The sequence below is a fragment of the Mirounga angustirostris genome, unplaced genomic scaffold (genome assembly GCF_029215605.1).
Source record: "Mirounga angustirostris isolate CCGP_5_RB_7025 unplaced genomic scaffold, mMirAng1.0.hap1 SCAF_5, whole genome shotgun sequence".
Taxonomy (NCBI): Eukaryota; Metazoa; Chordata; class Mammalia; order Carnivora; family Phocidae; genus Mirounga; species Mirounga angustirostris.
Window position 1 is genome coordinate 49,911,601 of NW_026991713.1, and position 12,201 is coordinate 49,923,801.

The window sequence follows — 12,201 nt, forward strand, 5'->3', positions numbered from 1 at the left end:
TTTTATTTATTTTTTTGAGACAGACAGAGAGAGAGCACAAATGGGGAGGAGGATCAGAGGGAGAGGGAGAAGCAGACTCCCCGCTGAGCAAGGATCCTGAGGGATCACAGGACCCCAGGATCATGACCTGAGCCGAAGGCAGGTGCTCAACTGACTGAGCCACCCACGTGCCCCAAAACTCTATTTCTTGAATGCCTGTATCATCACTGTGAAAACCAGTGGAACCCAGGTAACAGCTATAAAATATAAAATGTGAAATTCACCTGTACCATGAACTCAGTTCAAATTAATTATTTATTGAATGCCTACTATGTTCTAGACATACTTGGGGATATTAAAATAAAGCTTTATTTATTTATTTATTTTTTAAAGACTTTATTTATTTATTTGACAGAGAGAGACAGCGAGAGAGGGAACACAAGCAGGGGGAGTGGGAGAGGGAGAAGCAGACTTCCCGCGGAGCAGGGAGCCCAATGCGGGGCTCGATCCAGGACCCCGGGATCATGACCCGAGCCGAAGGCAGACGCCTAACGACTGAGCCACCCAGGCGCCCCAAAATAAAGCTTTTTTTAAAGACTCTATTTATAAAGACTTATTATTAGTTTCTTCAATAGCAAAACTTTCCTCTAAAATGCCCACACACATCTTCAGATTTCTTGTAGTCCTCCTTCCTTAAAGAAGGAAGTGTGTGTGTATGTGTGTATATGTACCTACACAAACAGACATATTTTACTTTTAGATATGTCAAAAATGCCTGTGACACAAGATCCCTACACCTATTATAATTCAGACCATCATTACATAATGAAAAGCAAGGGACTGAAAAGCAGTTGAGCTGGCATATTTGGCTGCCTAAACAGCTGATCTATACCACTGCCTGTGAGTCCTGCACCTTAAAATAATTCAAAAGGATAGAAATCTTTTTAGAAAGAAGATAGCAGTCCTCATATAGACATAGCCATGGCCTGGTGCTCTGCTTTCCTGCTCACAGAGCAGAAATGACCATTTGCTTATTTTTAGGTATTACCAATCCAGCAGAAAAACGGACACTGTACCAGTTAGTGAGATATGGAACGTGAAGCAGCCATCGAGAAAGACGACTGGCTTTGCATCTACGGACCCTTCTCACCCATCCTTTCACTGCAAATTTTTAAGTCGGTGGGATCTTAGATTATGTAGATCTTAAGGTCTGCAGATACGATAGCTTTAAAATCAATTCGACAAGTACTTGTGAATGCCTCCTACAGATAAAACACAATACAGGGCACCACGGTGTGGGAGAGCAGACAGACCTGAACGACAGACAGACCTGGGTGTGACTCTTTGGTCTTCTTTTCATCAGCTCTGTGGACTTGGGCAAGGATTTAATCTCTGTGAGCCTCTATCTTTGCTGGGGTCTGAACTGTGTCTCTCCCCCACATGCATCCCCCTCCCCCAACCCAACTCCTACGTTAAAGCCCTAACCTTCAATGTAAAGGTGTTTGGAGAGGCCTTTGGGAGCTAGTCACGGTTAGGACTGGAACCCTCACGATAGAATTACTGCCCATATAAGAAGAAAAACTGGAGAATCTCCTCCCTCTCTCTCCACCATGTCAGGACAGAATTAGAAGGCAGTCGTCTACAAGCCAGGAAGAGCACCCTCACCAAGAACCTAATCTGCCTTGATCTTGGACTTTTCAGGCTCCAGAACTGAGAGAAAATAAATTTTGTTCAAATCCCCTGTTTCTTTTGTGATGGCAGCCCTAGAAGATGAATATTCTTCAACTGTAAACAATAATTAAGACACCACTTCCCAAGTTTCTTACAAAAATTAAATGAAAAGTTAAATATGGGGCACCTGGGTGGCTCAGTTGGTTAAGCGACTGCCTTCGGCTCAGGTCATGATCCTGGAGTCCCTGGATCGAGTCCCACATCGGGCTCCCTGCTCAGCGGGGGGTCTGCTTCCCCCTCTGCCCTCTCCCTCTCGTGCTCTCTGTCTCTCATTCTCTCTCTCTCTCAAATAAATAAATAAAATCTTTAAAAAAAAAAAAAAGTTAAATATGTAGACAAATGCCAGGTTCTCAAAAATTATTACCTCCTTCCCCTCCCCTTAGGAAAGAAAGGAATCAGAAGCCACACCCTAAGGAGTTTACAATTCTGTTTAAGGGACAGGGGTTAAGTAATTCTCTTAATATTGAACTAAAAAAACTCATCTTCAGGTGTCGGCTTAGGTGTGACTTTTTCCGAGAGGCCTATTCTGCTGCCCAGCCCCCAGGTTACCACGTTCCCCTCCTTCAGTGCTCTGTATGTCTCCATCTTACCACTTCGTTTACTGAAATTGCTATTTACTTGTGTACTTCTCTCCTAACCCCACTCCAGGAAGCATGTTCTGAGAGGAGAAGGCTACATCTGATTTATTCATTAATAAATATCTGAGGAGACTGAAGAAGATTTAGGAAATGAGTTGGATTTTCTCAAAAAGGTAGGATCTACCTCAATTTCCCCATCTCCAAAAAAGGGATGAGGGCAGTATTTACTTCACAGGATTGTTGTGAGGATTAAAGAATTAATACATGTGATGTACTTGGTATAAAGCCTAAAACTAAATAAGTATTAGCAATATAAATAATAATAATAGTGGGGTGCCTGGGTGCTCAGTCATTAAGCGTCTGCCTTTGGCTTAGGTCATGATCCCAGGGTCCTGGGATCGAGCCCCGCATCGGGCTCCCTGCTTAGCGGGAAGCCTGCTTCTCCTTCTCCTACTCCCTCTGCTTGTGTTCCCTCTCTCTCTGTCTCTCTGTCAAATAAATAAATAAAAATCTTAAAAAAAAAAATAATAGCACACCAAGAATATTCACCATCATAGAGTTGTTAATTCTCTCTACTCATACATAAATACCTCACCAGAACAAATCCAAATGGATCAGATGTATAAATGAAAAAAAATGAAACCATAAAGGTACTTGAAAAAACCATGGTAGAATTATTTTATAACCTTTCACTGGGGAAGGTCTTTGAAACTGTGATATAAAATTCAGAATCTGGGGCGCCTGGGTGGCTCAGTTGGTTAAGTGTCAGCCTTTGGCTCATGTCATGATCTCGGGGTCCTGGGATCAAGCCCCACATCAGGCTCCCTGCTCAGGGGGGAGCCTGCTTCTCCCTCTGTCTCCTGCTTTTCCTGCTTGTGCGCACTCTCTCTCTCTCTCTGTGTCAAATAAATGGGTGGAGTCTTAAAAAAAAAAAGAAATATATAAAAATAAATAAATAAAATAAAATCCAGAATCCATAAAAGAAAATATAGATTAAATTCACTACATTACTCTGAAACCAGTAATACATTATATGTTAATTAATTGAATTTAAATTAAAAAAAATTCACTACATTAAAACCATTTCCACATAGCAAAAACTAGAATAGGCAAAGACAAATGTCAGTCTGGTAAAAAAAAAAAAATTTGTATCTCACAACAAGAATAAGGCTAATTTTCTCTAATATATTAAATGCTCCTACAAATTATTAAGAAAAATACCAACAGCCTCTTTTTTTAAAAAAATGGGCAAAGAATAGTATCAGATATTTCACAGAAAAGAAAATAGGTCTCTTAATATGTGAAAAGATTCACTCATAATAGAAAAAGAAATTTAAACCACACTGAGAAATCATTTTCACCTAGCACACTGGCAAAAATTAAAAGTTAAGAATAAACGCTATGTTGACAAAAATATGGGGAACCAGGCGTTCTTATATATGTCTGCTTTAAGTGTAAAGTGGTATTTCTTTTGGAGGACAATTTGGTATTATGCAATGCATATAACCATTTGACCCTGTAATTGTATTTATGGGAACTCAGATATACTCAAACAGGTACAAAATAACATATATACAAGCTTTTCTTATTGCAGCATCATTACTTTCTAATATTAAAAGATTAGAAAAAAACTAAAAAATCCATTGATATGAGAATTGTTAATTAAATTACAGTACAGCACACAATGGAATACTAACATAAGCAAAGTGAACAATATATTTATGCTACCCGTGGTGTGAAAATAAGAAAACAAAATACACACATGCTTATGCATAAAGTATCTCTGGGAAGATATACAGAAAACTGATAACTGTTACCCTTGGGGAAATCAGCTGGGTGGCTGAAGATAATAGGGGGGAAAAATCTGTTCTTGGTTTATGCTTTGGCACTTTTGGAATTTTGAAATTTTCCAACTTATTACTCATTCATTAGCAAATAAATAAAGCTTAAAAATAGAGACCCTCTACTATTACAATTTGGGTTTTAGTTTTTGGTTGACTAAATGATATGTGTTAAGTTTTTATGATTAGACTTCTAATGTTTTGATTTCTGGTCCCAGGGATAAAAGAAGGATTTAGTACAATGCCTTCTCCACCACCACCCATTTCACTTATTGCTTTAGAAAATATCTGAAAAGAATATTTTCTTTTCATAAAGGGTGATGAGTGAGCTCCATAGGGTTAAGGGCCTTTGATGAGCAGGCTGGACGGCTGCAGATATGAATATATATGAACATGAAGTCATTTTAGTTTGTCTCCAAGGACTCCCGGGCTCATGAATGAATTCCCAGAAAATAGCACTTGATTTCTTTGTCTAAACTCTCTTCCTGAAGAGGGTTATACTGATGAAACAGTTTCTTGACTAAAATGTCTCTTAGGAAGGAGGAAATGGTCAAATACATACAATTCTAATGTTCCAGGAGTTATTTGACATTGAGCCATGTTAAGCACACATGATTTAACCCACCTTCTTGTGACAGTTTCTTGTTAAAATATGTTCAAGTGAATTATGTGGATGGTGTATTTTAAAATGTATTCTAAGGAACAGACTAAAGCAGATGTCAAAAATGTACCCAGTGTTCTCACAGCCAACCCACATTTATTACCTCTAAGCATCAAAGATGCACAAAGCTGAAAACCAGGCAGAGGGAGAAATTCCAGACAAAATATACTCACAGTAGTAAAACTTCAAGTTCAGATAAAAACCTCTTCCAGTGTTTCTTATGCTGCATTTTTTTCTCCTAAATATCATATAGAAAAATTAGGAAAAAAATTAAGGAAAGGATCTCTATTTCTGGGATTCTTAACCCAGGGTCTATAGTCTTCCTGCAACTTAGCTGCCCTTTTTGATGTAAATGCATATAAGCATTTTGTCTGGGGAGAGGATCCTTAGCTTTCATCAGACTTTCAAAAACCCATTACCTCCCAAACAGATTGAGAACCACTGCTCTTGAGGTAGAAGTTTTTCATGCAATGTGTCCTATTGCTGTATTTTATATTCAAACCCTTTTACCATATTTTGTACACATTTACATAAATTCAAAAATTTTATATATGTATTTAAGGAAAATCCCATGACAGAAATTCCCCACTTGGTCTCAGAAAGAATCCAGTTTGTTGTCGCTGTATTCTGGTTAGGAGTGATTTCACTAATTTGGCATTTCTGATTTGGGTCATTTGGAGATGATGACTCAAGTTTACCTTTGTATTAATTTTGAAAAAATGGGCTTACTAAGACATTGAGAAATATAACTCCTTATTTCAAAGGCGTTTCAGAAGCTAGCCCAATGCCTGACACATGAATATTGATTGAATATATTAATGAATTCAATAATATTGTACGAGCACCTACTCGGTACCTGGTATTGTTCTTGATGGCTTTATACACCTTATGTCACTGCATGTCTCCGCATCTCCAGTTCCTAACTTCTACCACGAAAGAGTTAAATATTCTTAGGCTCCATCAGCTGTAAGTTTCTATTATTTGTAAATTGCGAGACAGGGCAGGGTTTTTAGAGCTCTGTTCTCAGGAAGAAAGGGAGAGAAATCCAACAGGAATTCTGGAAGCTATTTTCCAAAAATTAATCCAGGAAGTCAGAAACAATAAACTAGGCTAACAAACCATTTTCAAGAACCCCTTTATGAGAATTTACATTTTAAAAAGCCGTTGTCCCGGGAGCCAGGTGGATTGGGTCTCAGTCCTATTTCTAATACTCAATATTTGTGACTTTTTGTCACTTAACATCCCTGAGGTCGTTTTCTTAATCTGAAAAATGAAGGGGTTAGTTTTTGTGTTCATGCTAACCTAGCACTCTTAATGCTCAAAGTTTGGTCTGTGCACGAGTAACACAGGCTTCCCTGGGAGCTGGTGAGCAATGCTGAATCTCAGGTCCCTACCCAGGTGTGCTGAATCAGAATCCGCATCATAAGATCTCCAAGTGATCTGTACACACCTAACGCATCTTGTACATTTCCCCACTTCCATCCCTTGAAGACAGGTTACTGAGGTACTGAAGTTAATGTCCCAATTTTAGAAAACCACATTTCTTTAAAAACAAATGCTCTGTGGCTCTTTGTTAAATTATCCCATCTTTCCTGATGTGTGTGTAGGACTTTGTACAGTCTCTAAGTCTCTGGTAACTTCGTTAGCTCCTGTCTTTTTACTCCTAGAGATTAGCAGCTAAATTCATGAAAAGGACATACATGCTTCATTCAATTCACCTAATGAGCATTTATTGAGCAACTTCCATGGGCCAGGCCCTGTAATAACGCTCTCGGATACAAAGATCAGTAAGACTCTTTAAAGAAAACCATCAAGCCCATTGGGAGAGGTGGGTGATGAAGTCGGTATTGGGAGATAAGGCTATGAGGCTGTGGCTGCATGTCGGAGCTCTGGCTGTCTCTCCCGGGCTCCCATGACGTTTTATACAAATCTCTGCTCAACTACTTCTCACCCTGCAGGTTCATCTTTTCTTTACCTGACCGTTTGTTTGCCCCGTAAGACTGAGTTCCCCAAAGTCAGAGGGGGAGACGAACCATGAGAGACTCTGGACTCTGGGAAACAAACTGAGGGTTTTAGAGAGGAGGGGGCGGGGGGAGGGGGTAGCCGGGTGATGGGTATTGGGGAGGGCACGTGTTGTGATGAGCACTGGGTGTTATACGCAACTAATGAATCACTGAACACTACATCAAAAACTATACAGTGGCTAACTGAACATAATAAAAAAAAAAAAGACTTATCTCCCTGAGGACGTAATTATGCCTCATTCATTCTTGCTCAGCACCCAGCCCAGCAAGAGTTTAATAAACGTTTATTGACCATTGACTAACAATGAGGAACATGAAGAGCAGCTCTTTGGGGTGTCTGTGTGCGCCCCTGTCTCCTGACTCCTGAGTTTGACTCCCCAATACCCTTTCTGCTTTCCTGGCTGTGGCCACTCAGCTTTTTCCTGAGCTCCTACTCTGATCACTGCCTTGCTCCTCTTACCTGAAGCCTCCTCCTTCCAGCCCTCCTGAACTGTGATACATGACAATTTATACATATCAACCTGTGGCTTAGCCTGTGAAGCTACTTGGAACAGACACTGTCCATCCCACAAAGAACAAGAAAACTGTTCAGACCAGAACAAGCAAAGTGCCAATGGTCCTGCAAGGCTTCTCAGAAAAGTCCTCCTCCTTCGACACATCTGGGGATGGGAAGAATTTCACTTCCACATTCCTGTGAGACAGGCATTCATTTCACAGTCTTTTCTCCAGTCACCTGAGCTCATATATCTTATTTCCATTTATGAAACTTTGTTTTCAAATATACCTCCTTTCAATGTTGATGAAAAATGACACATTCTAGTATGAAATATGAGCAAATAAATGGAACTGATCTCCTGTGATAGTAATTCTTTCCATACCTGTTTAAATAATTTAATGGCATATGTTTGGTTTTGGATCTCCGCTCTGTATACCTCAAAAATCTCCCCTTCTCCAATTAGGAAGTCTTTGTGGAAATTTTTGGTTCCATCTCTGATGTTTTGAAAGCTCATGGAGGATTTAAACAATATTCCTTAGGAAGGAAAGTAGGGAGAAGATAAGTTACTTTTTCTCTCCTTAAGAATCAATGCCACCATTATAAAGAACCAGGACTTCCATATTAGAAATATATCAGAGCCCAGCAGAAAACCAGCAGGGCCCAGGAACCCAAACTGAAGCCCACCATGTGCTCTCTGCCCATTTACTCGGGTCTGGCACCCACCATTCCAGAGAGCAAATGGCTTTTTAGATATCTGAACAATAGCACTGTGATTTTATCACCCTTCCAAAGAGCTCAGCCAAAGAACTTAGTTGGGGAAACTTTTCCAAGATTCGATTTCTTTGTCATTAGATCAATGGGTTGCTTTTGACTCACTATGAACCTAAAACCATTTAAAAAAAAAACAAAAACAGAAACTATAGAAGTGGAAATTTTGTTATGACTAAACAATATTCTCCAAGCATGACTGATAGAAACATTTTTCATGAGCCAAATCCTCTCTATTCCTAACTTACTTCCTCAGAGTAAATTAGGAAGATGTTTTAGCTTTTCAAAAAATCATCTAAAGCAGAGATTGGGAGAAAACATTTAAAAGGTAATCGAATACATATCCAAAGGGAAAAGCTTAGCTAAATCCTTCGGAGCCCAATTTTGGCTCTATTTCTGCATTTTATGTTTGATTTAGAACTTATTGTTAAATCTTAAAGGACCAAAACCTTATCCAACTTTATCCAACTTTTCTATTTCTCTTTTGAAACAAAGAATATGCAGATTTAGTGGTAAAGAAGAGGCAAAGCAGCCTTACTAGCCATTAAAGTTTATCAGAATGATTCCCAGGTAGAACTAAATTATTCTCCCTGCTAATAAAGTAATAAAGTTGATATGGAAAATAATGGGATTTTCATAGTGACCTTCAGCATTGCTCTACAGATATCTCTAAAGATCTCTGCAAGGGCTATGGAAATTTCTAAAACTATATAAAACCCAATGTAATTTTTAAGTGTTTTCTGATGATACATAAAAATGCAAATTTCACTAATGGAAAATATGAAACCCCCCTAAGGGAAGAGGCCACTATTATATTCTCTATTGGCCAATGGATTTTTAAAATATCACCATAATATATCATCCATCAGAGCTCCTTGTCAGTCAAAACTGCAAGTATTTTGATATCCATGAAAATTTTACCCTAAACCTGCATATTAATGAATAGTTAATAGGTTTATTGGCTATTTCTCTGTGTAAGTTAACTTAAAGCACAACATGATTGAAAGTAAAAAAAAAAATTTTTTTTTACCTTTTTCATTACGTTCAGGAATAAGAACATTATCCACTGTGACATTAGCTGTTTCCTAAGAGGAAATACAGACTGAAGTAATTCCCTTTCATAAGTCTAGAAAGAACAGAACCTTAACAGAAATCCAAAGCTCCCCCTGGACTATACAGTGCAATAGAGTAGAATCTAATTTAGAAAAAAACCTAGTAGAAAGCAAAGTTACTTTATTTAATTCAATAGTATTCATTGCTATATACAGTTAAGTCTTTCATACCACTGCAAAAACTCAATGTCATGATTATAGTCAATTTTAAATGACTTCTAATGCTATAAAAACGATCACTGCCAATTTATTTGTTCCAATAAAACCAACAGCAACATGCAGAACGCCAACTAAAACAGGAAAATTAAAAACTGAATTAAGACAAATGCGCAGCTCACAGAGCTCTTAACAGTTCTAAGCCTCATCTGTGATAGATCACTGTGAGGAGAAAGCTCTTCACTCTTAAAACACTCACAAATCTAATTTCCTCAATCCCCAACTAAACAAAGAGTAATGAGAGAGCTGAGGCTTTTCTGGTTTGAGAAAAGTACCTGCAAATCCAGCATTTTTCTGTCTGACAATTTCATTCCCCATGCTCCATTATATATGCAACAGGATTCAAGGTTTATTATCTATGCACATACACTCTACCTTGGGTAACATGTTTGGAAATCCATCTCCCTGATGACTCTGCTCTGAAGGATTCAAGACTGCTCCTGAAAGAGAAATAAGGGAAGCTAGATACAAAAAAATTTTATGTCTCTAATAAACATGTTTTTTTTTCCTTTCTTAGACTGAAAATAAACACCTTGCTAGTAATGTTAATTTCTAAAGCTCAGTTTCATTCTCTTTGAATGGTTACAAATTTGCATATGTGAATAGCTTTCTAAGGATCAAATATTATGCAAACATGATTTTGTTCAGTTAACACATAAATACCTACCTTAGGTTATTGTTAGATATCATTAAAAATATTAAAGGATAAAGCAGAAAACTGAAAGGAAAAAGCAACATTGTATCAGCTTTTTGCCCATATACTTTAAAGTTTTACAATCATGGGATCATATCTCCCTAGGTTACTTTATTTTTTATCCTATCTTATGCCATAAGGTGTTAGAGGTGTGTGTGTGTGTGCGTGTGTGTGTGCACACGCATGGTCAACCACAAACACCTACCACCCCTTCCCGAATGCACACTGTAACTTCCATCTGTTCTATTTGAATTGAGGTAGTCTATGTAGTTTCCTACAAAAGATGAAAACCCTGAAATATTTTGCTGTCACATTGGACATTTTCATTCAGACTTCAGAAAAAATTTAATTCATCTTCTAGTTTTCTTAGATTGTATTCTATTTTAAAAATTATTTTGCTTAGAAGACCGGCAACAAAATGTAATCAATTAATAACAGACCTTCTTGAACAAACTACAAACCAATTAGACCTGGCAGACATTCTATAGAACATTCCATCCCCAAACGGAAGAATATACACATATTTCACAAGTGTACATTGAACAGGCTCCAGAATAGACCATATCTTGTGCAAAAAAATGAGCCTCAATAAATTTGGAAGGATTGAAATAATTCAGAGCATATTCTCTGACCACAATGGAACTAAAATAGAAATCCATAACAGAAGGAAATTTGAGAAATTCACAAATACATGAAAATTAAACAACAAATCCATAAGTAACCAATGAGTTCAAGAAGAAATCACAAGGGAAATTAGAAAATACTTTGAGATGAATGAAAATGAAAACACAATATACCAAAACTTATGGGATGCAGCAAAAACAGTGCTTAAAAGGAAATTTATAGCTGTAAATGTCTACCTTAAAAAGGAAGAAAAATCTTAAATCAATTACCTGAATTTTTACCTTAAGGAACTAGAAAAGAAAGAGTAAACTAGACCGAAGGAAGCAGAAGGAAAGAATTAAGATTATAGTGGAAATAAATGAAATAGATAACATAAAAACAAAAGAGAAAACCAATGCAACCAAAGTGGGTTCTTTGGAATTATCACAAAATTGACAATCCTTTAGCTAGACTAACCAAGAAAGAAAGAGAGAAGACTCAAATTGCTAAAACCAAAAACAAAAGAGGAGACACAACTACCAACCTCATAGAAATAAAGAGAATTATAAGAGAATATGATGAACATCTGTATGTAAAAAATTAGATAACTGGAATGACGTAGACAGATTCCTAGAAAGATACAAACTGCCAAAACTAACTCAAGAAGAAATAAACAATCTGAATGGATGTATTGCAAGGAAAGAGACTGAATTAATAATCTAAGATTTCCCACAAACAAAAGCCCTACCACACATTTAAACAAGAATTAACATCAGGTCTTGGGGCGCCTGGGTGGCTCAGTTGTTAAGCGTCTGCCTTTGGCTCAGGTCATGATCCCAGGGTCCTGGGATCGAGCCCCGTGTCGGGCTCCCTGCTCTGCAGGAAGCCTGCTTCTCCCTCTCCCGCTCCCCCTGCTTGTGTTCCCTCTCTCGCTGTGTCTCTCTCTGTCAAATAAATAAATAAAATCTTAAAAAAAAAAAGAAAAAAGAATTAATATCAGGTCTTTACAAATTCTTTCAAAAAAGAAGAGGAAGTAACAACTCGCAAATCATTCTATGAGACCAAGGACTAAAAATATGTCTGGATGAAAAAGCCAAAAGAATAAGGATGCTGATTCAAAAGAATTTCCAGCCTAAGAGCCCTGAGTCTGTAATATAAGACCCAAGATCACTCAAAATCATTCTTGTTGAAGTGAATAAATCTAAAGTGGAATAAACAGAACAGGTGACATTAGAAAATTATTTTATTGACAAAGATGAATGGAAAAAGCTTCATGAGCTTTACTTATCAGGTTGCTCTAAATGGAAGGCAAGACGCAGCATCAGAAACAGACAAGACAAATAGAGGGAAGTATTAGGCCACTGTGAAATGGATAGCAGACAAGTAAGGTAAAGTTAGAGGCCATGACATAAAAACAGCAGTAAAGATAAAAGATACATCCCAGGGTTATTCTGCAGGTATCATTTGCACTAAAATACAGGGCAGGGGGCTGGGGGTG

General features: G+C 37.8%; 1 protein-coding gene across 5 annotated transcripts in view; it reads right to left on the minus strand.

Annotated features, from left to right (window-relative positions):
- IRAK3 (interleukin 1 receptor associated kinase 3) overlaps positions 1 to 12,201 on the minus strand; it is a 67,874-nt gene that overhangs the window by 26,204 nt on the left and 29,469 nt on the right. For all 5 annotated transcript variants that reach the window (XM_064590939.1, XM_045873025.3, XM_045873026.3 and 2 more), the window contains 4 exons: positions 9,782 to 9,846; positions 9,109 to 9,163; positions 7,693 to 7,844; positions 4,964 to 5,028 (listed from right to left, as the gene is read on the minus strand). In XM_064590939.1, coding sequence (XP_064447009.1) covers positions 4,964 to 5,028; positions 7,693 to 7,844; positions 9,109 to 9,163; positions 9,782 to 9,846 — 337 coding nt within the window. The remainder of the gene's footprint in view (positions 1 to 4,963; positions 5,029 to 7,692; positions 7,845 to 9,108; positions 9,164 to 9,781; positions 9,847 to 12,201) is intronic.